The sequence below is a fragment of the Zingiber officinale genome, chromosome 4A, assembly GCF_018446385.1.
Source record: "Zingiber officinale cultivar Zhangliang chromosome 4A, Zo_v1.1, whole genome shotgun sequence".
NCBI classification, from domain to species: Eukaryota; Viridiplantae; Streptophyta; class Magnoliopsida; order Zingiberales; family Zingiberaceae; genus Zingiber; species Zingiber officinale.
The window spans coordinates 158,883,773-158,910,907 of record NC_055992.1 but is presented as its reverse complement, the minus strand read 5'-3'; the positions used below and the strand labels follow the sequence as shown (position 1 = coordinate 158,910,907).

At 35.1% G+C, this 27,135-nt stretch overlaps 2 protein-coding genes across 2 annotated transcripts; both read right to left on the bottom strand.

Moving 5' to 3' along the window:
• Positions 1-1,198: 1,198 nt before the first annotated feature.
• On the bottom strand, positions 1,199-17,725 carry LOC121971914 (AMSH-like ubiquitin thioesterase 1). The gene is made up of 14 exons (XM_042523433.1): positions 17,371-17,725; positions 10,131-10,195; positions 7,227-7,302; positions 6,869-7,045; positions 6,628-6,722; positions 5,664-5,769; positions 5,536-5,582; positions 4,329-4,653; positions 4,077-4,166; positions 3,925-3,987; positions 3,774-3,848; positions 3,046-3,108; positions 2,860-2,912; positions 1,199-1,597 (listed from the first exon to the last, which is right to left on the bottom strand). Exons 1-14 carry the CDS (start codon positions 17,482-17,484, stop codon positions 1,423-1,425), a joined length of 1,524 nt encoding a protein of 507 aa, XP_042379367.1. The 5' UTR covers positions 17,485-17,725; the 3' UTR covers positions 1,199-1,422.
• A 1,320-nt stretch (positions 17,726-19,045) lies between these two features.
• Positions 19,046-25,711, bottom strand: LOC121971913 (transmembrane protein 214-like). The gene is made up of 10 exons (XM_042523432.1): positions 25,201-25,711; positions 24,913-25,050; positions 22,559-22,747; positions 20,844-20,981; positions 20,632-20,753; positions 20,415-20,547; positions 20,209-20,338; positions 20,047-20,126; positions 19,830-19,961; positions 19,046-19,635 (listed from the first exon to the last, which is right to left on the bottom strand). Exons 1-10 carry the CDS (start codon positions 25,657-25,659, stop codon positions 19,387-19,389), a joined length of 1,770 nt encoding a protein of 589 aa, XP_042379366.1. The 5' UTR covers positions 25,660-25,711; the 3' UTR covers positions 19,046-19,386.
• Between the last annotated feature and the right edge of the window lie 1,424 nt (positions 25,712-27,135).

The window sequence follows — 27,135 nt, the reverse complement described above, 5'->3', positions numbered from 1 at the left end:
AAATGGGGAAAAAAATCAAACTGATTTCCTCTGAATAGGTCATGCCAATATAACACTTTTTATTAAAATTAAATCATAATTTAAAATCTTATACGTTAATAAAAGTTGATAAGATTATTAAATTAATGAAAAAATAAGATTTTTAGATTGGATTAAAGCGTTTAATTATTTAAACACATGCAACATAGAAGATGTACATTATAAAAAATCAATAAATTAATATGGTATTATTACAACTTATTGTCTAAGCTTGATAAACAATGTCACGCTCCCAGGGGCTGGATCAGTTGGTAAGTGGTTGGAAAGTTGTACCATGAAGCAACTGGTTCGAGTGTCGACGGTTGCAATGTGGGATAATATCCCCGTCTGCCGGCTTAAAGCCTCGAACCCCCAGCCACTTGTCAACCCAGCATTCACCCTGATTAACCCTCCTCCTACATCACCATGGGGCAGGCGTAGGGGGCCGTCGGGGCGGCGGATTCCGCCTTTTGTACCATGTACCTTGATAAACAATGTCATGCATGCCTCATGGCTATCTACGACCTTGTGTATTATTATTTAATTTTCATCGTTATCCAACAACTATTAAAGGCACGTTGAAATTACATAAAGATATTAATAATGTCATGGGGGCCAGCGAAACATTTTTAATTTTTCACTCAAAGAAATTGCTGGAGCCTTTCGGTGCATGCCAAGAGACATATTCCTAATGCATTGAAAAGTCAGTTGGTGTGTAAACAAGGGAAGAGATGCTTCGTGCAAAATGCCAACCTTTGAAGTTGATGTCTGATCACATCGCAATCTGCGTTCATTGAAAAGTCAGTTCATTTAAACAAGGGAAGAGATGCTTGATGCCAAATGCCGACCTTTGGAGTTGATGTCTGATCACATCACTCTCTGTGTTTGTGATTAAGATTCTATGAAATTACATAATCGAGCACAATTTGTCAACATTAATTAATTCATCGAAGAAATACTTGAAAGACAAACGAAGTTGAACACGCATCGTAGATAAGTCTGCGAACCACAAAACAAACGAGAAGACAAAGCTACACGATCGATCCTATTTAAAAGAAAAGACAACACTTCAGACTTAGGACACGACCTAAGTTTCTGCGCAAATCACAACTTGCAACTCACTAAAAAAGAGAAGAACAAACACTGCCATGACCCATGAAGTAGTCTGCTAGGAAAAAGATAGTAAAGAGAGCAACCATTTATAAGATGAGTATGGCTAGGATCAATACATGTTTTCATTCGCGAAACATAAACATTTTGGAGAATATGTACAGCAAATATCTCACAATTGTTACCATGGAAATCGGGAATATGTAAAATTTGAAAGAGAATTTACAACAAGAAATTGATTGTGTCTTAGCACACAGGTTCAGTGTAACTCGAGCAACATATACTTAGATATTGTCAACGGAGGTCCACTACATCGAACTTGAGTTTAGGGTTCATGTAGACATCAGGGCAGTGGTCATAGATAGGGCCCCCGTCTGGGGGTGGTTGGTGAGGATGGAAACCTCGTTGTTGGCATTGCTTGATGACCGACATACCTCCCGGTGTGGTCAGCCGAAATATCCCATGCTTCCTGCAAATTAAATGGAGAAATGAGATAATGTTGGGTGATGCAATGATCCATGCCATCTTGTATTTTAAACATTGAACCCAGTGGGTAAATAAGAGCAGATATAATCCTGATTTTGATATTTAGGTCAAACCAACACAAAACCTCAACCCTAACAAACTTGTATATACATTTATATTCAAAAATTTGAACTCTTAACAGTTTGAACCAGCCAGACAACGGTGGGAAGACAAAGAAATGTCTAGTTCAACAGCACACTAGTGGCCTTCTAACACAAACCAATACAGAGAAGGTCAACCATACTTTGATCCTTACAGACAAAGACTATTCTTATAGCCTTAGAAAGACAGCTAACTGAAGCAATAAAATATAGAACCAAGGTTCAGCTCATCAATTAGTTGGTGACTAAAACTTCATGATACTTGGCTTTTCACTTATCCTCTCTGTATCTGATGTTGGACATCTGAGACTCAACACTCCAAACTGAATATTGGGTCGTGACACAGAGTCAGACACTCGTACTTCCATCACTCAGTCAGACACTCATACTTCCATTGATCATGCATAAAAACTTTTTTAAAAAATAGGTATCAGATACTCAACTGATACCTGTCAGATATTAGAACTTTAGCCTCAATAAACATACTAACCAGTCAGAAGAGAAATGCAGAGGACTTCTAACTCTTTCCTTTTTAGTACATGTGGCCTCCGTGACAATAAACTGAACTAAATAGGATACCCAATGTAAGGTAAGCATGTGATTTCCTAATTCATAGGATCTCAACTAAGAGATAGTGAAGATCAGCCAATGTATAGAACTCCTATTGAAGCGGGACTGCAGTGACCTGTAATGACACTCCATGCATATCAACTTCACTATAGTTCCAAGGCTATCGCTCGACCACAATCAAGAACAAGAGGAGAAAATATTGGCTTTTCTAATATTGCATACGACCAGCCTTGAGCAGCCTCAAAGCAAGCATCATGTGTTGTGGCTGTGCAAACATGCCCAGTCAAATAAATAAGAAAAATTGTTACAAGGCAAGACAGATTTGGAAAGTTTCAATTTTCAAACAAGGACAGGCAGACTGGCAGCCACATGAAAATCATCCCAGTACTGGATTCAAGATGAGAGAAATTGTAGGTAGCCCATTGAAATTCTATATCAAACAACAAAATCACAATTTTAACTCCAGCAAACCTGTTTGGTAAAGGCTAGTAAACTGATAAAATATATGTAATGCATGTGAGAAAACAATAATAACCTGGAACTGTCTTTTGGTGCCATTACAATTGCAATTGCCTCAGGCAACATAATCTGGTCAATTTTCAGAAAGTCAATTAGGATAAAACATAGCATTAGATCGTACTCAGAATGACCATCACAAAATTATATTACCTTCCACAAAAAACTACCAATGAGAAATAGGAAATGTCAAGACTATATATACCTGGTAGGAATAATGGGTGTGTACATCAATCGAAGACATAAAACATGACTGAGTAGGATGAGTCTGAAAATTGTACAGAAGAAAATTAGTCAAAGTACTCCAAGTGAAATCAAATATGGTGATCAATGCCTTCGATGGTAAGGGAATATTTCAAAATTAAATGTAGAAAGTGGTCACAGCAAGAAAAGTCAACAAAAAAAGAAGAAGAAATGTTAGGCAGAAAATAGGGTCGTAAACAAGCTAAGTCAAGACAAATTCTATTAGTGTTCATGTTTGTTTGTTTACAGCAAAAACAAAAGTGCTCGAGCTGAACTCAACTTTAATCCAGCTTAAAAAGTCAAAAAACATGTTCAAACTTGTTCATTAGAAAAAACTTAAAAATATGAAAATGGTTTGAGCTCTTGCCAAGAACATCTAGAGATAAGGTTGTTTTTATACATTTGCTAAATCTCAAACCAATAAATGAAATTTATTTATTTTATTGGTTTTTTAAAAGGATTCACTTCTTTGTGATGCTAAAATCAAACAGCAATGAGATATACAAATGTACTTAAAAATGAAAATTGAGAACATAATAAATATTCATGATATTATTAAAAGGAATTTTCTGATGAGAAGCATGGAAGAGCAAGCAGCACAAACGCAGCAAATATCTACACAACTTAAACTTTTTGAAAGTACTCTCAAATGCTAGCAAAACTTAGATAACATTGTCAAATGAGACTCACGTGAATCCATCCAAGAGGGAAAAGTGCTTGCTTGTCCTGATAATCAAATATTTCTTCTTCATTTGTTGTCTGACACTGAGTTAGATAAAAGTAAATCATGATAGGTTATCATTTGATTTGCATAAATATGCAAATAGCTAAACTGTCTTACTGAATCAGATGTGGACTCCTGCTTTGGGATGATGAGAGCTGTCACATAGAACTTTCTGTTTTTCTGCAAAACAAAGAAATTCATGAACAACTTCATAAAGTTTGTTGGAGTAATGCTTACTGTACGCTTATGTTAAAACCATCTAATCTTACAAGGGAACCAGCAAGAACTCCACAAGTTTCTAAGTTTCTGGTAGTATTTGATTTCGCAAGTCTCATAAAACTCTCCATCAAAGCAATTGACTGCAGGTATGAAAAAGAAAAAAAACTAAGAAAAGGCAAAAAGGAAATAATAAAAAGAATATCCATGAAATGAAAAGTCAACAAAATTTTTCATAAAAGCCTGAACAATTATGATAAGTAGCAAGATCACAAGCAATGAACTATATAGATTGGAGTACCCACTATGTGAACTTCCTGAGGTGATTCAGCAGGAATTAGATCATTCTGCAAAGAAACAGTTTGTTCATTTGAGGAATGAGAAACTTGTGGTGTTATGGCGACATCATGAACTTCTGCCAGGACCGGCGGAGGACAGAGTTCTTTGATAATCTCCATCTTAGGAGTCTCAACAAAAGTATCCAGGTTAATCATTGGACCTGGTTCTTCAGGTTGATGAGTTGAAGTATCTTGTAAGGAAAGAACATCTTCAAGTATGGATCTTTCCTTCTCCAAAGTTACATTTTCCTTAACTGCCTCTGGTTTATCCTCTGTTGGTTGATGAAGCACGCTGTTGCAGTAAGAAAGAGAAAAATGGATACCTAGCTTAAATACAAGTAGAATGACATTCACAAAACAGGAAATAGCAAAATCCTGAGGGTAAACCTCTCTCTTCACTACATCCCCTTCCCTTATTTTCCCCTCCTCACTCCCAATGCCCAAACAAATCAAAGTACAACAAGCGATGGACAAAAATTAACACATTGAAAGATCAGTTGTAACAAAAAAAATAACCAATTAAGCAGAAGGGAATATAAGATATAAATTTGTTACTTGCTCTCGACAATGTTTTTGCAAATGTCAAAATGATGTTGGTTATTCAACTCTAAATAAATAACTCATTACAACATTTAATTTCTCATGAATAGAAGACTAACAAGACTTATTTATACGTATCAGCATAAGTTTGGCTTTATAAGTTCTACATGAAAAATTGTTTAAGCTCAGGATAAAAAAGAATCAATTTGTAAATGTAGGGTATAGCCACACACACGCACACACACATAGGGAGTTGATATAATGCCCGCTCGTCTACGATTGCACCCAGAAGTAATCCAGGCGCCCCGAGTGCATTCACTTAGGGGAGCCCAAATCACTTCTGGGCGCCCCGACCACTCAGTCGCGGATGAGCAGGGAGGACAACGAGTCGGGCACCATATACATATGTGAAAGATTATATCTAAGTAAAATCACAGGGAATACAAGTTAAAATAATTAAGCAACTATGTCAATCAAATGATCATAGTATATCTCCTTCCTAAAAAATCCCCCTTCATGTAGTGCATGAGGATAGAAATCAAAATAATAATAAGATCCATCTATATTTTAGTTCTATGATAAATCCACAATGAAGATTGCAAGAAAATAGAATGAAGAATTTAAAATTTTCCACCTTGGCATCTCAATTGGCGTTAAGTCCAAATTGCTAGGGTATTGAATCTACACAACAATAAAAGGTCTGTTTATCAGTGGGAAAAAAATCTAAAAATTAGTCAACAGCTCAAAAAAGAATAATCATACTCCACGGTCAACACTCGGTGGCTGCCATCGTCCATTAAGACCATTAGGACCCAAAATCGAGTGTCTTGATAGGGTTTCCTCTTTGGGAAGTGGGATATTGAAAGATCTACAAGGCAAAAAAGTCAATGAATTAAATAGTGTGGAACAGAAGAATATATAAAGTGTCAACTGATGAAAGTATCAGAAAGAGGACATTAGTTACTAAAATAATAAAATGTAGTCAATACATCCTTTATGAATCTGGTATCTACTTTGAGTTTGAGAAAATTGAATATTATAGAATATTAGTAATTGTTTGTTTCAGGCACTCTTTATATGAAGAACAATGTCTTTTCTTCATTCTTGCAGGTTGCCATTGCAATGACTGCTAAGCAGGCTTAGCTTTTGCAAAGGAAAAATGTGATCAACACCTTGAGGGAAAATCATTAGAAAGGGAATAACCTATCAGGCAATGACTTGGTTTGTTTGTGATTTACAGTGGATGAATTGTGAAGAAAAAGGTATAAAAAATCTATCATCAAACACAACAGAATAGTTGAATGCAACGTAAAAATTAAAACAATTTAAGTAGTACACATAATTAACTGAGAATTATACCAAACTTACTATAAATGTGTTTATCATCAATTATGTGTTAATGGGAGTAGTAAAAACAAAGGAACCATACAGCAATAATTAATGTGAGCATTTAGTGACTTCTGAGAAAATTTTTATCTTCATATCATACTTAGATTCTGGAAGTCACATTTATCATAAAATAATGATCTGAATCTGTGTGATGTGTTTTCTGCTCTTGTTCATTAAAGTCCTAAACTAGGCTCAAATCTCCAAAATTTATCTGGTGGTTTCTTGCACATAAATAAGCATATGACAGGAAGTAGCTACATGCACAAGATTTTGATAATCTCAATGAGTTCCCATCTATCCCAAGTAAACTTTTACAGCTGTATGTTTAAAACCTTACAGTTTATTAAACTGAGATTTGGATTTTGTCAATATCTTGCCTCCTTGAACATTAGAATTCCTGTATAAGCCATCTCGTGCAACCATTCTATCAGCCTACAAAATAGAATAAAGACAAGCTACAAATCTCAAGAAATGTGTACTGGTGCAAACAACTCTAAAATACAAAAGCTATTTTTAGACTGGCAATGATCAATCAGATAATTTAACCATATTTTGTGCATAATCAGAGATCATCATACCTGAGTGGTGTTATAGTTTTTGATTGATGGCCAATCAAATGATTCATTTCGAGAACCATCTTGTGGCAATTGTCCCCAAGTAGTTAGTTGGTTTCTGTTCCTCCTATTCAATTCTTCAAGCTGATGTTTTACATCAGGCTTCAACGCTTCTAGCTCATTCAAGGCACTTAACAATCTCTGGACAAAGTATATGAAAAATGAAACAATAATTTCTCTAAACTGTTAAACTCACAATAATGATTTCACTCTGCAGAAAATGGGATTACAAGCAAGTCAAGTCGGTAGGAAACAAATTGAGAAGTTCCAGCTTAAGAAAACATATACTGATAAACATCAATGATAATAAAAGAGCAAATACCTTTCTGAAATAAAGTTTTTCATCGTGCAATATCACCTGAAAATCTTTATGGTGTGGAATAGTCTCTTTAATCAAACTGCATCAGAGATATGCTAAATTCATAAGAGTATGGTATCAACTGAGAAAAATAATCTGGAAGAGTAAAACTGAATGTCAAATAGAAAGTTCAGATGCTTCATTATTTTTCAATGTATGAGCTATGAGTATTCTACAAAAACATAAAAAGCATAAAGTAGAAATAAAAAAAGTGCAATCTAATGGTTGAGTCAATTTTAACTAAACGATGTGTACCCTTAATGGCCTACTCACAAGTGTACGTCTTGGAAAGAAGCCTTTTAAGGATTCATACAAGAAATAATAGAGGAACCCTTTTCATAACACTCAGCTCGCTACTTTATCAGTCCAGTCACAAGTTTTGCATTGCTTGCTGTTGAAGTAAGAAAGCATTTTTTTTAAAATTCTTTTATGCATATCATAAAGGAAATTTTTGATTTTTTTATGTGTACCACAATGGAAAACTGGTAAACTTGTCATTGGTAGTAAACGTTTATTTGAGCATCCACCGGTATATGCCATATATGCAAAACTTGTATAGGAGGCTTATAAAGAGTTGGCCAACCCTTTGGTACTCTAACCAATAGAGATTAATGATGATTAACAGTAGCCTCCTTATTCTTTATTGAGCAAGTGTAAATGTGTACGCTGCCCAGTTGACAGATATTGTAGCAAAATCAAACCAACCAAGCTGGCTATTTTCTTTTTTCCTTTTTTTTTTTGCGCTTAGATATTGCATGTGATGGCATCTCATATTGTACCAAATAGGTGCCCTAACATCAAAATTTGCAACAGTGTCTACTAACCTCATATTGCACGCACTTTGATCCTTTTGCCAATTTCATCAATATGCTAGTTTCTAGATTGCTTTCTTATTGTCCACACAATTAACCACTAGAATTATTGTGAAAAAAAGAACTAACTGCTAGAATTAAGCAACAAAACATAAAATCTCTATATCAAAGTGATGCCAATGTATCACAACCATGCTACCATGACAATCTTGGGATTATAATGTTTAGTCAATCAGGTAACAGCTTTAGTATCCCAGGAACTTAAGGTTGGCCTCAAAACATAACTCCTAAAGAATTGCCCTAGAATCTGCCACCTTTGTGCATGAGTGAGTGTGCAATAGACCTTGTTCCACATCACAATTATCAAACCCCTCACTACTGTATGAACCCAGTAACACACTAAACTAAATATACAGGACAAAAAATTTCCTAGATTGCTCCTTCATTAGAGATAGCATGAGTCTTTACATTGCCGACATCAAATAATGATGGCTCTTGAGGAATGAGCATTAGCACTCATGCCATCAATACCTAGACTTAGACTACATTCTCGATTTGATGGTCGGAGCTAAATGACTCTCCAAGATTAATTTGTGGATATCATTAGATTCTAATTGGGATAGAGTATAAGTCAAAAACCACCTTTAACCAAGATGGGCTATACAAGCAATTAGGACTTTCAAACGCCCCAAGCACATTCATGAGGCTCCTGAATCGTGCTAAAACCCTTTGCAGGAATTTTTTTTGTAGTTTACTTTATTGGCATCCTCCTAATTTATATCCAAGAACATAACACCCACCTAGTCCTTAAGACCTTTGAAACGAGAAGTTATTTGTCAACTTGAAGAAGTGCTCCTTCTTATGATCCTAGACTCTTTCTTGGATTTATTATATCCACAATTGGCATTTCAATGAACAAACAACAATTAGATTAATCAAGGATTGGCAGTTGGCTTGAATCCCACATCCTTTAGAAAGCTCAAAGCTTTCATGCCTTGTGACCTTCTATAGATGTTTCGTTCGGAACTTTAGTACTATTGTGGCTCTCATCACAAATTGTCTTAAAAGGGAAATTTCAGTGCATTAAGTCTGCCTCTCTAGCCTCTCAAGAAATCAAAAGAAAGGATAACTAAAGCCTCTGTCCTAAGACATCCTGATCTTTCTAACCATTTAAAGTAGCCTGTGAAGCTGTCTTGAGCCAAAAAGGGTACCCCATTGTCTTCTTTGGTAAGAAGGTCAATGAGACTTGGCAGCGTTACTACACATATAATAAAGGGTTTTGCACTATTATCCAAGCTTTAATACATTGGCGATACTACCTATTACCAAAAGAATTCTTTTTCCACTCGGATAACAAGAAACTCAGCTACATCCAATCGCAAACAAAATTGGCGCCAATCATGTTATATGAGTTCCTACAAGAGTACGCTTTAATTTTAAAACACCAACTAGAGAAACATAACAAATCCACCAACAGATTAAGCTAAGTCATAGCCACCCCACACAAAATGGAAAGCAATTTGGGCAGCTAAAGGGGCCTACCTGCCCAAAATATGGAATGAATCTTCAAGAGCTTCAAACTGGGAACAGGCATAATTAGTTGACTTTGTAATTAAAGACGGTTGCCTTTTTAAAGGTACACATCTATATAATTCCTAGCATAATTTGAAGGGTTCTTAATACAGGACATACAAGAGGTCTCACAAGATAGTTTGGCAAAAATGGTCTGAGAAGGGCTAGAAGATAGCCCTTATTTTGGGTGTGTAGTTTTTTACATAACAAGTCATAATTTTACAAAGAACCTTATAGGCCTTTTAAAGGATTAAGATTTTGTATTGGATCATCTTTCAATTAATAATATTTTCCCTCTTTCAGTGAGTTGAGTTATTCCCTATACTACATCAAAATAAGAGCAATTGAGTACATTTTAAAGAAAAGTGAAATATAATGGTCGTCAACAAACATCATAACCATATATAAAGGATGCTTTGGAGAACCAACTCTAGTATTAAGAGGTAATGCATTTCAATGCTTGCATTAACATACTACTTCTGACCTTGAGAATCTCATAAGCATAACATAAAGATCAATGATATCCTTCTCGCTCCGGTAAATGTCTGCCTGCACTATGCCAAAAGATTGAAGTGATCAAGAAATAAAGAGAAATAGAATAATGAAACCTCTTAATATAACAACTAAGGATGGAAAACTACAGTACTACACTTATATATCAATAATTGTCAGCCGACTGAAGGAAACCAATAAGCATTAATGATAACTTATGCTCTACTTATTGGAGCAAGACAAGGAATGCCAGGACTGGAAGAAAAATGCCACCATATAAGGGCTCAATCTACTGATTCAATAGACACTGCCCACCAGTCGAAAGGCTCTTCAAATTGAAAAGCTAAGATGCTTACTAATGTTGGCCATCTAAATTTTGATTGACACAACATTGTTGGACCCCGTGATAGTTTTGATGTGATCAACCAAGTTGGTTAGGTCCTGCTGTGTTTGATCCCTGTGTCTGAGTGTGCAGGAGCTTAGGAAGACAGGAAGTCGAGCGGAAGACGCAGCTAGCGAGAAGGACGGCACGGGAAGGGAGTCGACGGGCTCGGTGCGTCCGAAGGACGAGAGAGCTGCGGAAGAGTACTCCGGTGGGCGTGAAGAGCGTGTGCGGCGTTCGAGGGACGTTAAGCCGGGACGGAAGGCTGCTCGAGGAGAAGGCCGGGAATTGGGTTCAGGTGAGCCCTATTCCGGTTGGCCGCAATCACCCAAAAGAACGGAGCGACGGAAGCTGGAAAAACCAAGCTGGAATCTTTGCTGCCAGCTTGGAGGCGCCTCCAGCAGGCTTGGAGGCGCCTCCATCATGAAGGCGCCTTCAACAGGTCACATTTGACCGTTTGCGTTGCGGATAAAACTTTATCCGCCGACCGAGCTGGAGGCGCCTTGAACCTTGTTGGAGGCGCCTTGGACCCTCGGGATAGACTTTCCAGGAGCTATAAAAAGGCCCCTGGAGCTAGGAATTGAATAACAACTCAAGCAATCAATCTGTAAACAATTCCTAAGCAACTAGTGAGCTTCAAAAATGTAAAAGGTTTTTCCGCCTTCAGAGAAGGAGATTTTTCTTACTGCGCTCTTTTCTACTGTCCTGGATTAACAACCTCCTTGGTTGTAACCAGGTTAAATCCCTGAGTCTTTTCTGTTCCTATTTCTTTTTCTGTTTCATTAATTTAGTTGCTGTTATTTTATTGCTGATTTAAATTCTGAGTTGAAATCCGAGGAAGGTATAGTTTGTTCTTATTTTCAGCAATTCACCCCCTCTTGCCGGTCTCCGCTGCACCAACAAGTAGTATCAGAGCCTGATCGCCTCAGAAGGACTAACCGCCAACTGAAGCACTACGATCAAGACGATGGCCGGAGCGAACATCCATCCCCCGAAGTTCGACGGAGACTTCGCCACATGGAAGCGCAAAATGGAGATATTTTTTAAAACCGAATTTGACATTCTGTTAATAATGAAATATGACTATGCAGTTCCGAAAGACAAGGAGGAAAATACCTGGACAAAAAAGGAGCAAGCAGATTTCGTCGCCAACGGAAAGGCTGAGTTCCACCTACTCAGCGTTTTACCACCGCAGGAGGTAAATCGGATCGGAAGCTACGACTCAGCGAAAGATCTCTGGAAAAAATTCCTGGAGCTTCACGAAGGTACTTCCGAAGCGAAGCGCGACATCTTCCGGAACCAATTAACGAACCTCCGGATGAACCAAGGCGAGAAGGTAGCGCAACTCCAAGCGAGAATCAAGAAGCTGATAACGCAACTAACGAACCTTGGAGAAGAGGTAACCAACCGGGATTCTATCCGATACGCGCTCAATGCCTTCCCGAGAACTCCAGAGTGGGCCTCCTTAGTAGATGCGTACTACATCTCTAAGGACCTCGAGGTAAGTACGTTAGAACAATTATTTTCGACTTTTGAACTTCACGAATCTCGAGTCGCGGAGCCAAATGGAGCAGAGAAGACAAGTCAGAACATTGCCTTAAAGGCAAAGATGAACAGTTCTGACTCCGAAGCCTCAGTCGACGAATCCGAAGCGGCACTACTGGTAAGACGCTTCAATAAGTTTTTTAGTACTAACAAATTTAAATCGCAGAGGCATCATCGAAAGAAGAGGACGGTTCGTTGCTATAACTGCAACGAAGAGGGGCACATCAAAGATGACTGCCCAAAGCTAAAGAGAAAGGAGAAAGAAAAGGTAAAGTACAAGAAGCCAGAACCCTCCAAACACAAGAACCTAAAGGCCACATGGGATGATTCGTCATCCTCCGAATCGGAAATCGAAGAATTCTCGGGACTAGCACTGATTGCCAACCATCAGCTAGAAGAAACGTCCAGCTCAAAGATGAGCATTGACGAAGGGGGAGGAACATTAGAAGAAAGCTGTAGTGAAGGGGGAGCGTCACCAGAACAGGTAAGTCAGGTACGCAATATAACCCCGAATCAATCTTTTCGATATATTAAAGCTCTTTCTAGAGAATTAGATAAATTAGAAAAAGAAAATGGAAATTTGAAATCAAAAAATGAAAATTTAAAATTAGAAATTGAAAAGTTGAAAAATGATGCATGCTTAAAGAAATTTCCAAAGTCAAAAATTAGAATTTATGGTAAATTAAATTGGTATATAAGGAAGCATCAAGGTCAACTTAGGAAAATATCAAAAAACTATGTACCCCCTAGATTTTTGAATAATCCTGTAGGAAGGAACCTCTATTGGGTTCCAAAATCTATGCTTAATTAATTTTTCAAAAATTAAAAGCTTACAGTGAGAAAATTAAACATTGAAATTCTTTATGGAAGCTTTGTCTAAGGAAGTGGTTGTTGCTCCAATAACCAAGAAGGCCTAGTGCCTCGCCACGACCTGGAAGCTAAAATATTGAAAGAAAATGTTTAATTAACTTTCTGAAAAACATTAAACAAGAATTAAATAATGCTTTGAAAGTTTATCAAATATTTGTTAAAATAAACAAAAATTCCTTAGAATTTTTTTCGGAACATTTGAACATTTACTTAGGATTTTTTTTTCTTCTTAGAATTTTTTTTTTGAAAATTTTATTTTTTAGCAATTTTTTTCAAAAATTCACTTTTAAACTTAGAAAATTTTCAAAAACTTCAATCTTACTTGAAAATTCTTAAAACCCATTTTTGCTGTGATCAAAGGGGGAGAGAAAAGTACAAGTTTAGGGGGAGTTAGAGAAAAGAGAAAACTTAATTTTTTTTATTATAGTGTTGCAATTTTACTAATTGCAAAAATTATTCTTCACTTGTTAGTTTAGTAATTTTTTCTTTAAAATTACTGTTTATGTCAATTTTTAACCCTAACTTGAACTTGGGTTGATACACATCAAAAAGGGGGAGATTGTTGGACCCCGTGGTAGTTTTGATGTGATCAACCAAGTTGATTAGGTCCTGCTGTGTTTGATCCCTGTGTCTGAGTGTGCAGGAGCTTAGGAAGACAGGAAGTCGAGCGGAAGACGCAGCTAGCGAGAAGGACGGCACGGGAAAGGAGCCGACGGGCTCGGTGCGTCCAAAGGACGAGAGAGCTGCGGAAGAGTACTCCGGTGGGCGTGAAGAGCGTGCGCGGCGTTCGAGGGACGTTAAGCCGGGACGGAAGGCTGCTCGAGGAGAAGGCCGGGAATTGGGTTCGGGTGAGCCCTATTCCGATTGGCCGCAATCACCCAAAAGAACGGAGCGTCGAAAGCTGGAAAAATCAAGCTAGAATCTTTGCTGCCAGCTTGGAGGCGCCTCCATCATGAAGGCGCCTTCAACCCTGTTGAAGGCGCCTTCAACAGGTCACATTTGACCGTTTGCGTTGCAGATAAAACTTTATCCGCTAACCGAGCTGGAGGCGCCTTGAACCTTGTTGGAGGCGCCTTGGACCCTCGGGATAGACTTTCCAGGAGCTATAAAAAGGCCCCTGGAGCTAGGAATTGAATAACAACTCAAGCAATCAATCTGTAAGCAATTCCTAAGCAACTAGTGAGCTTCAAAAGTGTAAAAGGCTTCTCCGCCTTCAGAGAAGGAGATTTTTCTTGCTGCGCTCTTTTCTACTGTCCTGGATTAACAACCTCCTTGGTTGTAACCAGGTTAAATCCCTGAGTCTTTTCTATTCCTATTTCTTTTTCTGTTTCATTAATTTAGTTGCTGTTATTTTATTGCTGATTTAAATTCTGAGTTGAAATCCGAGGAAGGTATAGTTTGTTCTTGTTTTCAGCAATTCACCCCCCTCTTGCCGGTCTCCGCTGCACCAACAAACATTCCATATATCCCGGCCAAAATATAAAAAGTACCAAAGTCATTTTCTAAGGGAAAGAAGATATATTAGTTTCAGTTATCCTTTTCCTTGATAAACATATTATTAATCTAACAATATGTGTTGCCCCATCAGCAAAAAATTTAACACTCTGCAAAACATGGTATGACTTAAGAAGCATGAAAACAAAATCACCAGTCAAGTAGATCACTTCCCTCTGCCTCATATCAAGAGAGATATTGCATGAGAAACTTTAAGCCATTGTTTTTAAAAAAAAAAATCCATTTCAGTTATTTATGTGGTTGCAAAGCTACGTAATGAGAGGACAGACTGCATTCATTTATGAGTGCATGAGGATTTTATATGCTAAATACATCCCTAACTAAAATTCAGGTCATGATTGATTAGTATTAATTTGATTAAATTAGTCCACATGTTATTACTATTGTTTAGTCCACATCTAAATTTTCTTTTACATGAATTATTTGGAATTTTTGATTGATTAAAAAAACAAGCATATTGGTACATGTTATGGGTCTTATTGTTTGTGTATTATATATATATATATATATATATATATATATATATATATATATGAACTTATAGATTCTTTAAGAAGATTAATTTAATTATTAAGTGATAGGTATAAATTTTGTTTAAATCGATTGCTTCAATTAATTAATTTCACATATGATATAGTTGTATACTCATATATTGTTGCACAAGTTTTAACTCATTGTCAATACAACTAATCATATTGGCAAAATAGGTACCATAATTAATTGATTTAAATTTTAACATAGGATATATTGGAATGGTAGGATCAGTACCTAAATTGGTATTAGAATGTTTTTAAAAGGACTAAAATAAAATTGTTACATGTCTGAAATGAGAAAAAAAAGTCTTATAAAATGAATTAGAAGATTAAGATTAATAATATAATTAAGAAAAGTCTACAATAATGAATTAGAAGGTTAATATTAAGCTCTCTTTTTCATATATTACTAATAATGTTACAAAATTTAGTATATGGAAAGTGGAAGAAGGATAAATGAAAAAAACCTGTAATCAGCAATAATTGCATATCATGCCTTTCTATAGCCATGTGGCAGAAACAAACAACACCATACATAGGTAGACTACCTACTGCTACAAGAGTTGTCCAACTTAATTATTAAAAACTTGTACTAATTAATTGAATATATACATTGTATCAGTAATTACTATAAGTGGACATCTATGACCAAATATATCAATAGAATAATTAAGCAAAAGTTTCAATTGTCAAAAGGAAGCCCCAGTTATTTTGTTTTTTTTTTAATCTAGTTTAGACATTCTTCATACAAAAGTGTGAAGGATTTGACAACTATGAACCCAAGCTAAGATCAATAGCAGGTTGGACGTTCTCTGAATGAAGAGAAAAGAAGAAATAGTAGTTTGGCTCTGACATAAATTGATGATGCGTTAGGAGTTTAATTAATCATAAGATTTCTTTTTGTAATTTCTTCACAAAGTAGAACCTTTTTTACTGAACTTGGTGGATGTTTAGTAGGTTAAATGGATAGTTTTATTATTTAGTGGGCTTGTTATTTTCTTAAAAAAATTTCAAAGCTCTATAAATGGCTAAGTTCAATACCAACTGATGATACATTAGTAATTTAATCAACTATAAGTATCATAATAGGCCATTCTCCATAAAGTCATGCCTTTTCTTAGAGATGTTTAGTGGGTTTAATGGATAGATATTATTTAACGGGCAAAACAAACTCAAACCACTATAAATTACTTATTATCTCAGAACAAAACCTTTGAGTCACTATCCTTGTTTATAGGTAAGCTTCCAATATTGACACTTCCAAAAACAAGTTGAACCCTCTACCAAATGAATGTGTAGACATAGGTAGTGTGGCCTTCATCAAAGCAATTTGACACCTTGTCCTATTCATTTGAAGGGATAAGGAAATGATGACGCTTCTATAGATGATTTTCTATCTAATAAGTAATTCTTTGAATCATTGTCTCACATTTCAAGATCAACATTTCCATTAAAAATTCTCACCTCCACAGATTGAGAAAGTGTCGTTACATAGGATTCCATTCTTCATCAAAGCAATTGTTAATGCAATCTAGTTAATTGTTGAGCAAGCAAATGTTAAAGATGAATGGATTCTTCAAATGATTACTTTATTCAAATTTTGCTGGTCGGGGAAATGAAACAAGAGGAATTTGATTATTTGCCATGGTTTCTTTATTAATTAATTGATGAAAACTAGTGCTTGTGTGGATTCAACAAGTGATTTTATGTGTTTCATAAGTAGTTCTATTAATTAGTGTACTGTTTTCTAGAATCCTAACATGGATGTGTCTGTATAATGAACCTTGTATGTTTGATAACTAATCTACTTTGGTTTTCCCCTAACTTCTTATTGTTATCTTCCATCTCACCACTGTTCCCGTACCTCTCTTCAGTGGTTTTACATCCCTAATATGTCGACTTCAACATCAACAAAAGAACACTAATCCAAGCTAAGCCATTATGTTAAGAAATGCTTCTTTACCCTTTTCCAACTAAACCCTAGAGTTTTGAATCATCTGTTTTACAAACCCTAGACTACATCACATCAAGATAACTTAGACTTGAACCATCTGTCTTTCAAGTCCTAGACTACATCACTTGTGAACCAGAAAACACAGGCCCATAGCATCAGGCAACAAACATCTTGAGTTATTGTATACAACAAAACAGGAATTGCTGCCGTATTGTCAAATGCTGCTATTCAACTAGTAATCGTACTGTTTAACTGGCACTTTATCTATTAGATACGGCTGATAATAATTGAAATTTGACCAAAATCTTAAATTCCCCCGTAAAAACGAGCGAGTGCTTAAGGGTTTAGTTATGTATCACCTGCCATAATTGACGAATAACCAAGACTAAGATTAACAAAACAGTAGTATCAAAAAAACGAATAGAATTACAACCTGTCTGAGAAGATTATGGGCTATCCGATAGTAGAAACTGAGGGAGATACGATTGTCAACATCAAGCCTCTTGGCGCTCTCCGAGATCTTGATCTCCCCGGCAGAAGGCTTCATCTTGATCTTAGGGTTTCCACCTACTCAGCTCCGCAGCCCAAATCCTCAAACCCGCATCCAAACAGAGATTATATGAAAGGAAACCCACCGATCCAGTTGACGGAAAATGGATCGGAAGGAACGAAATCCTCTTCTAGAAAACAAGATTGAGATCGGCGCGAGTCGTCAATGTGATTTGGTACGTCGCGAGGACGAACGGAGAGGGGCAAAATTGCAATAAAGCATTGAGTTTTGCCACAATGTCATCATTTTTTGTATATTATAAAAAACTTCTATTTAATAAAAAAATAGAAATGTTTTAAATAAATAGATTAAATTAGATTGTAAATATCGTGTAAAATATTTAAGTACGTATCTAAATATAAAAATTATAAAAAATAAATTAAATAAACTTTTGTAAAATAGATCGAGATGAATGAATGAAGTTATTTTAAAAGATAAAAAAATATAAAAATATAGTAAAAGCAATATAGTGCACTTTATGATTAAAAAAATAAAAGTAAAATAGATTATGTATAGGTTTAAAGATGACTAATAAATCTTATAGTTTGTTAAAATAGTTAACTTTATTAAAGCAAAGAAAATGTAAGAGAAAATAAAAATATTAATTAATATAATAAAATTAAATAATTTTAAATTATTAGCAATATAATTTTATATAAAGGTCAATGACCAAAATCTATAGTTATAAGATTTTTAAATATATTTAGATTTTGCTATGAGTATTTTTTTCTGTAGATAAGAAAATTTTTTTATAATACAATCGTAGGTGTAACTCAAATCTTAGATCCTTAATTATCCATTGAAAAACTTAATCATTCCACCATTAGCTAGAGATACTATGAGTACTTTGTATATGTGATTGTGGTGTATGTTGAATTATAATTTTTTTACTATTTATTATTTTCTATAAATATTGTTTTTAGAGGTTATGGCCTAGAAAAATTAAATTATCTTATATTAAATATGAGTGAATAATTATAACATTTAGATTGTTTTATATTATATCTAGCAAATCAAAAAATATTTAACAAACTTAGAGTACTTTGGTTTACATCGTTTTCATTTTATGAAAAACACGTATTTTCTAAAAAATAGAAAACGACTTTTTACCATTCTCTATTTTTTTAGAAAACGCTAGTTATTTTTTAAAAAAACAAGAACGAAAAATACAAATCAAATATTATTTTTTAAAAAATGCACGTTCAAAAAATAAAAACAATATAATTTTTTGAACGATACAAACTAAACGCACCCTTAATTTTTATATATTTGACTGTCGCCAATATCATAATAATATATAATTGGATTACCTTATATTAAATACGAGTGAACAAATTGTTGTGTTTACCTTACATTAGAAATTGCTGTTAGTAACTTGTGCTTTCTTTCTCTCAGATTTGAGGAATAAGAAAATATACTTTTGGCAAAAAGAAAATTCATCAAAAACCAAAGGCATCGTTACTCGTTAGTATTGAATTAAACCAAAACATGAGCCAGATGATTTAGACCATCACATGAAAAATTGAAATAAGAAGCTTAAGAAATGCATCATTCTACGTAATCAACATAACCTCAACCAACAAACTCAAACTATTAATTTAAAACATTCTGGAACAGGAAAAATTACCATCAAGCAAAAGCATGATTTACAAAACAATGTCTCATGCTTCACGTTTAGTCTAGTCCAAAAAGATACACAAACTTCAGTCTCTATGGAGCCACAACTAACTAGACCTTTAAACAGATTAAAGAGGCAGCTTTCTGCCATGGATGGAGCAATTTCAGATGGTTCTCTAGGGGAGATGAAAAAACACAATTATTCTCTTTAATTTACCGACAACATATGCTTTCTTGAACCATCTCCTTTGTTGGCGAAATTAGGTTAAGCTCAAAGTTGTTCTAAGAGGATTGAAGAGAACTGAACAACACCTGAAGTTTCTCCCAATTAAAGTTTTCCCAGTTGATTAACTCTGCGCTTGGTGAAATGGCGGCATACACTCCAATTCCAAGAACAAGAATGAAAACACTACCCTTCACGCAGCCAAATTTACGTGTTAACTTCCCCAAAAGAGTCTTGCAGTACTTATCTGCTTCTTTGATGGATGTTACTTTGTTGGGATCCGTGTTTCTCGACAAGGCGTCTTCATTCTTTAACAGGAAAATAAGGAGAAAAACCTCTTAGCAACTAAATGTGTAAAAATGCTGTGTAACTAAACCTGAGCAGATTCAGATATAAGCCCACAGATAACAATAGATGTCAAGAATGGAAATCTAAGAACCATGAGCTTCTAACAACTAAAAATGCAGACCAACAAAAAATATATTAGATTGTAGTTGCTTACTTTAGCCCTTAAATGCTTAAGTGTCACTTTAAGAGTGTCTGGAGAAATTTTGCCGGAGTACTTTCTCCATTCAGTGGAGAGTTTCCGAAGAACAACAATTGTTTCATCAATCTTCTCTAGATAAAGTTTTTCCTACATAATAAAACAGTTAAAGCAGTCAGAAGGTTTATCAAGATAAGAAAAGCTATGAAGATAGAACATTTGAATAAGAACTCACCCACTGTTTGTAGCACTCCGCATTCTGAGTCAAACACCAGATGAATAAATCTGAAGCTTCCTTTGTTAGCTCAGGATTATCTGTATTTAGGTTTCATGTTAAAGTACAGCCATACTATGAAACATCATCCTAGAACATAACAATGCAACATTTAAATTATACTTTCTTGAATCGCTTGGATAGCAAAAGGTAAAAGTTGTTGTGATGCTTGCTTTGTGGTTTTTGAACCAGCAGACCCAGCAAGAGCCAGCTCTTTTAGGGTAGGATACATCACCTCGAATCTTTCAGTGGCCTGCAGCAACAAATGTTAGGAACTCATCATAAAATTCTGTGCTAGATGGAGATATTTTTCATGGAAATAAACCAACCTTGACCCGAGCTGTAGAAGCAGGAAATGTCACCCTCATGAGCAAATCAAGTGCAGCAGGTGGAACTATGCGCTCCCCCTTCCTAACAGCGCCATTTGACAGAATAGTTCGAGCTTTTGGTCCTGAGAGAATCCTGCATTCAAACCAAAAAAGTATCTTAATACTCAGAGCAATAAAAATGGAAGGATATGGGTATCATCATTGCCTAAAGGCAGACCTTTCAATCAATTGCAGCACCAAGTCCCTAGACTGTGGGTTCACATTTGATTTTCCACAAACCACAGAAAATAGGTAATGTGACCAGACATACATGCCGACAACTAGATCTCCTTGAGAAGCCTATCAAAAGATGACATCATCTCAGCTTAAAAGAAGTGGTCATAGTGAACCACTTAGATTAAGAAGCAATCCTGGAGGGTAACAACTTACCTGTGCAGTGACCCAGACAATAACCGGCAGTTTTTCTTGTCCTTGATATTTTTGATCATCTCTTAGTTTGGGCAAAAGGCTTATAAGTATGTCAGGCTTCCGTCTCAAGGTCATTGCTAGCACGACAAATATTGCAGCCTGCAGGTTTCATTTTATATTTGCATCATATGACAATAGAAATACATAATATGATGGCAATAACAAGAATTCAGTGGAACTAACAATGGCACCAGTCCAGATAAAAGTACAATTTGATTGACAAAATATAGCTTACAAAATTCAAAATAGTTCTCCAATATAAAACATTGTGAACAAAAATTCAGGAAAATGAACTACAACTGACAATCAAAACTTCCCAGGAAGGCTATATTGTTTTACTTTTATCTCATGACTAAACAAAAACTTCCATACCTTTCTGTTAAAAAGCTAGTGCATAAAGGATACAGAATCCTGATTTTGCATACAGTTTGTCGATTAAGACTATCGAAATTCAAAGAAAAACTGCACATATATCCTTACAGACAAACTATGTTTGCATATTTACCATCTCAAAATTTAATTTTGCAAATATACCATTTGTAAAACATAAATCATGCAAATATGTCATCCTTCATTCATGAAATAGTATTTATACAATTTAAATTGAGAATTTTCTCCTTTAATTTTTAAATATATATGAAATGGCATTGAATTTGATCAATTATCAGTATTCTAATTAATTTTCTTTAATATAGTTAATATTTGTGGTGACATTTGAAAATTTAGGAATGACATGTTGATACAGAAAACAATGATTAAAATAAAATAAAATAAAAAATGAAATAGGGAGAGGAGAAAATGAAATTAAACAATAGTTAAAATTATAATGACATTTAGGTATGTAATATTAACTGAACATCATTAACACAAGTTAAATTCAAGAAAATGGTATTTATGAGAGATGATATTTTTGAAGGATATATATGCAACTTTAATTTAGTAAAGAAATGCAATTTAATTGTTTGAAAGGGTAAATAGGTATTTGGAAACAGTATTGTTTAAGACTGGAAGAGACTGCAAGAGGAAAAACACACATCGAAAAGCATAATTAGTGAAGATACAGGCTCAGAAATTCATGCAAAATCTTGGCTAAAATGACCCTTGATTCTATTTTCAAAAAAATATGAGGCTATATTGTTAAGCTACGTTGCCTAAGTTAATGTAACTAGTGAAGTACACTATCAAATCACTGAAAATAATCATTCATAAAAAAATTTAAAAAATAGCATTTAGACTACTTTATTATCCAAACCAAAATACTCCATATCTCTCTAACATTTATATACAAGCATTATCAATAATAATGTGACTCTTCTGCTTGTCATTTTATTTCCACCTACAAGTGGACCAAGCTCACAATTTTGCTTCGCATCCAAGAGGTACACGCCAAGATTTTGATCATAATACTCAATATCGTGACAAGCTTTACTACCTACTTACCCCTTGGCTCTCATATAGAAAATTGGTGCTCTGGCTGAGAGGTCCAATAGAAAATTGATTCAGATAATAGTCACATTTAAAAACTCATTTACTAAGACTGGCAATTCATTTTGGAGGGTAAATGGGTAAAATAATCATGGATCATCTATTTTGTGGATAATCACATTCATCCATAGTTCTACCAGCACATGTATGACAAAGTGGAGAAGACATGGAAAAATATAGCTGAATGTTACCAGAGCCTTTGGTGCAGTTGGCTGAACAGATTTTTTTAAGCCCTTAACTGCAGGTAGCTGACTCGCCAAGTCAGAAAGGATGCCATCGAGACACCATAAAACGAAGTCAGACAAAGCTTCAGGGGATTTTAGTGCAAGCCAATCAACTGAAGTCTTGTAAACAGAATCAGGTATATGGCTTAAAGGAACCTGTACAAAAGTAATGGAATTAAATTAGATGTTTACCTTTCTATGTGAGAAACTATATATTACAGCTGCAAAATATCATGAATGAGTACTAATGCTTGAAGAGACGATTTAAAAAATCTCAGGTAAAAAAAAATATCTTAGCCAAAAGTGACCTTAATGTACCAACACCATAAGAAAAAAAAAAACTAAACAAGAAAACAATCTACTAAATATGTTGTGTGATTGATGAAGATGGAGATGGAATTTACACTGAGACTATGCCATCTTTAACAAAAGAATAGAGAAAAAGGAAGATGAGCCAGTAATGAAACAGAAAGGAGATCAAACAGGGTTACAAAGACAGAATAAGGACTACTAGTGACTGATAACAGTTCCCTCTTTAGATCATATAATAATGTGGGGAATACCATATGCTTTCATGAGGCTTTCAACCACATTCATTATCTTTAAACAAAACAAAAAAAATGCAGCACAATGGCCATAAGACTTAGTAGTTGTTCAACCATGTACATGTAAACATTTTTGTGCCACATCCTTTCAGATTGATAGAGTTAGTTTTCCCATTGGACCGTGTTGTAACAATGTTAATCAAATTGGACCTAATTCTAGGCTTGATGAAAGAATTGTATGAAAATTCTATCAATAAATGAGGCTGAAGTGACCATCATGATGTCGAGCCACTTAGGTCTATGGCTCACATATCTCCTGCAAAATTATCTTTCAATCTAAGTTGTACTAGAGATTTGATTGGACAATAATTTGTTGGAAATGAATAAGCTGGAAAGAAAAGATCCAATTTACCCAAGATATCATAAGTCAAATTTATGGTTTTACAACCACCTCAAGGACAACTTGGTTAAGTTTTCGTCCAACTTGACCTTAGACAAACTCCAAGAGATAAGAACTGAATAGTTAAGTTGCCACAAATAAGTCCTCATGTGAATGACAATGGGAGCACTAGGCCAATAACCATGGAAATAGAAAGGGGAAATCAGTGAGAAAAATATCTCAAATTCTAATGCTAATGATTTGAATTTGTAACCAACAACCAATTCTCCAAAAGATGAAACTGATATAAAAGGAATCAATTTACATATTTTGGTCAAACGAGTTAGAATGATGTTTTGAGATTCAACCAGTTGGTGTTGACCTTTGACAGATACATCAAATCTTACTACCAGATATACTTTCTGCACCTTGATCTACATTCATAACAAGCTTGAGAACAGAAAATAGGAGCCTACCAACTCATTAGAGGTAGTGATAGAAAACACGCTAGGCTTTTTGCAGTTTGAACAAAAGACCGATCAAAACATAAAATGAGGAGAGAAGAGATCTTCTCTCCAGGCCAACTTATCCATGTCTACAAAAGCAGAACATATCGGAAGGTCAAAGTTGATAAGTTAGACATTTGGCATTTACATAAACATACACAAATTGGTTCCTGACAAAAAGTCTTCTCCTTTAAATACCTAGGTATCCTACTTGTGAGAGGCTCGTATTAAAAAAAAATGAATTTTATGGGGAAAAAAGCTCCAAAAGTCTTAAGATAAAAATTGGTAGAGAAATTCTCAAGATTTTTAGGGTATTAGTTGGATATGATGATTGTTCGGAATCAGCCCCTTACAAATTAGGGTAAGGATGAGTATAATAGACCCTTGACCCCGCATTGGCGACAGCTTCATGCACCAGGCTACCCTTTTTTTTATCGTTGATATGATGATTGTACGCATAGATCCCCATAGATAAATACATACACTACCTACCCTGATGATAGATATGGACCAACTTAGGAGAGATTTGCCATGAAGCAAGTAAAACTGTAACAAGAGCACAAAAAGTAACGGGGCTTTAAAGTTCCATCTCAAGAATTGAAAAGTCAGTCAATCAGAGTTTTTTTTTAAAGCAACAAGACAGTGCAGAACAGGATGAATTCTTGTATGTGAACATCAGCAGAATTTGAGAATGAGGGCCAAACCTAATGGCATTCTCTATTTTTTGATAATGTGTATTTTGCAATGAAGGTCAACCTTTGTACTAAGACATAAGCCATCATCTTCAGGTTTTCTATCGAGAAAAGGTAACCAGAGCACCAAACACATGTTTTATATGGAATGATAGGATATAATGAAAAAGGAAATTAACATGAGGCAGAACAAACTTACATCGACGATCTTCTCAAGAGGTGATTCCTTGAAGATCTTAAACCAAGGAAATTGCGATACACTCACAGAAGTAAACGAACGTGCGAAGAAATCTGCAAATCTCATCAGTTGAATATCCTGCTGTGATTCATAAGTTACCTGAAAAGATAGAGAAGGTCAAAGGGGAAAAAAAAACTCCTCCTCTCTAACACTGATAAAAGAAGATTCGACCTTTAGACAGATTGTTTTGAAATTATAGATGAGTAAAAATTGTTAAAACACCGAAATTTGCACGGATCTAGTCCTCACAGAAATCTCGGCAAGAAACGAAGCTAGATCGGTGTCATCGATCTTGGCGGCAGCCTCAGCGACCGTGACCTTAGGCTTCTTAACCTTCTTTGGCTTCTCCTTCTTCGGCGCCTGTGTTCCGTTCTCCGGGGCTCTGGCCGCACCGTCTTCATCGTCATCCTCGTCAGAGGAGGCCGGCGCAGGTCTCGATCTGGCAGCATCTCCGGCCTCGGCTTCAGCTGCGGCGGCCGCGGCGGCTTCGATGGCACGACGTCGCTCGCGGGCCTTCTGCTCGACGGAGTCAAAGACATGCGAGCGATCGGGGAGGCCGTTGGCATGGCGGGGGCGTTCGGGTTCGGCCTGGGCCTGTGGCTTGCGCTGGCGCTTGGAATAGGTGACTTTCTGCCAGCCGTGGCTGGGGGCGGAGGCGGTGGCGGCGCCGCCGTCAAGGAGGAGAGAGGAATCGAGGGTGTCTTCCATGGGCAGAGGAGGAGGAGGAGGCGGAGCGGCAACCGGAAAATGGGCGATGAATTGAGGGCAGTAGATTATATATAGCAAGTGGGGCCCTCCGCTTCCTCTTCGACCGGGCCGTCCTAATTGGAGGTGGACGCCGTAGACGGTGTGTGAGTGAAATGGACAAATATTTTAATTATTACTTCCATGTAAAAGAAATTGGATTATTCTTTTACGATTTTAAATATATTTTAGTTATCTATTAAATTTTAAATATATTTTACTTATCCTTATTTCATTTTTTATAAGAAATATAATTATATCTTGATCGGTTTTGAATAATATGGAAGACGATTCATAATTTGTTCCACGAGTTAAATTATGGATGATTATTAAACATTAGTATAAATAGTTAAGATATGAAAAAGAGCATTCAAATATATTAAATTTAGACCCGATCGAATTTGAATAATAAATAATAAAAGATGGTGTAATGAAATATAATTAGTTGTTATGAAAGTGATAAATTATGAAGGTGTTGATTTGTAATAATGGTGGCTAACTCTGGTAAGTATGAATTTTAATTTAATTAATAAATATATATTTTAGTTTATTTAATTATTTTTAAAGTATTAATCTATATATCACATATGATAATTATAAATTTATTTTATATTTAACTTTAAGAAGTAAATGAAGGCAGGTGTTAAATTCTTCTTGATTAGGATATTATACAGATTTAAATATTTCTAAAAATGATTTTTTAAATTTAACCCATCTATGACCCAACAACTATTAGTATATTTAATGCTTTATTTTGTGAATTTGAAGATTAAGTTGTGGTAATAATTTTGTAAGGTGCCAAATTAATTTATGAATTATTCGCACTGTCAAAATTATAAATTAAACTTCAAGGGTAATGTGAAACTTAGTGTTAAAAATATAATATCTTTTATAATTATTATGAGCTAGGGAAAGCCTTATTAGCTATAAAAGTTAAAGATATCAATAAATTTGATTAAAAGTGAATAATGTGATAAGTATTTATTTTTTTAAAAAAAAATCTATTTTATTTTCTCACAAAAAAAAAAAGAAATCAGGAGTCAACTTTGATGAATAGTTCTGTTATATTGGTAAAAAAAACACTCCCGTATTTCATTTTACACAATTGCGTTAAAAAAATTGTGTTTGTGCTTGTCTAGGAAATTTTCCATTAGCATTTTTATTTTCTAAAAACTAAAATACATAAATATCTAAAATTAATTTGTTTAACATGATTAAATTTATTAATGATCAATAGTTTAAAAACTTAGTATGACAATAGTGACTACTGCAACGGGCTTCCCTATGAAAAAAATTATTTTAATTTAATATTATACTTGTCTTACTTAAAAAAAACTAAAAAAAGTATATTTTTTAACATTCGGCCTAAAATATTTATAGAAATTTTTTTGATCATAGTGTTGTCAATTCTAAGATATGGGACTAAAAACAACTATATTT

Excerpts from the sequence above, each read along its gene's own strand:
- LOC121971914 (XM_042523433.1), bottom strand. The coding sequence starts at position 17,484 with ATGAAGCCTTCTGCCGGGGAGATCAAGATCTCGGAGAGCGCCAAGAGG. Across the intron at positions 7,303-10,130 it reads ATGCTTATGAGATTCTCAAG|TTTGATTAAAGAGACTATTC; the intron begins GTCAGAAGTAGT and ends TCTCTGATGCAG. Across the intron at positions 3,988-4,076 it reads GAGTTCTTGCTGGTTCCCTT|AAAAACAGAAAGTTCTATGT; the intron begins GTAAGATTAGAT and ends TTTGTTTTGCAG.
- LOC121971913 (XM_042523432.1), bottom strand. The coding sequence starts at position 25,659 with ATGGAAGACACCCTCGATTCCTCTCTCCTCCTTGACGGCGGCGCCGCC. Across the intron at positions 20,982-22,558 it reads CAACTGCACCAAAGGCTCTG|GCTGCAATATTTGTCGTGCT; the intron begins GTAACATTCAGC and ends TGAAACCTGCAG. Across the intron at positions 19,962-20,046 it reads CGGAGTGCTACAAACAGTGG|GAAAAACTTTATCTAGAGAA; the intron begins GTGAGTTCTTAT and ends TTTATTATGTAG.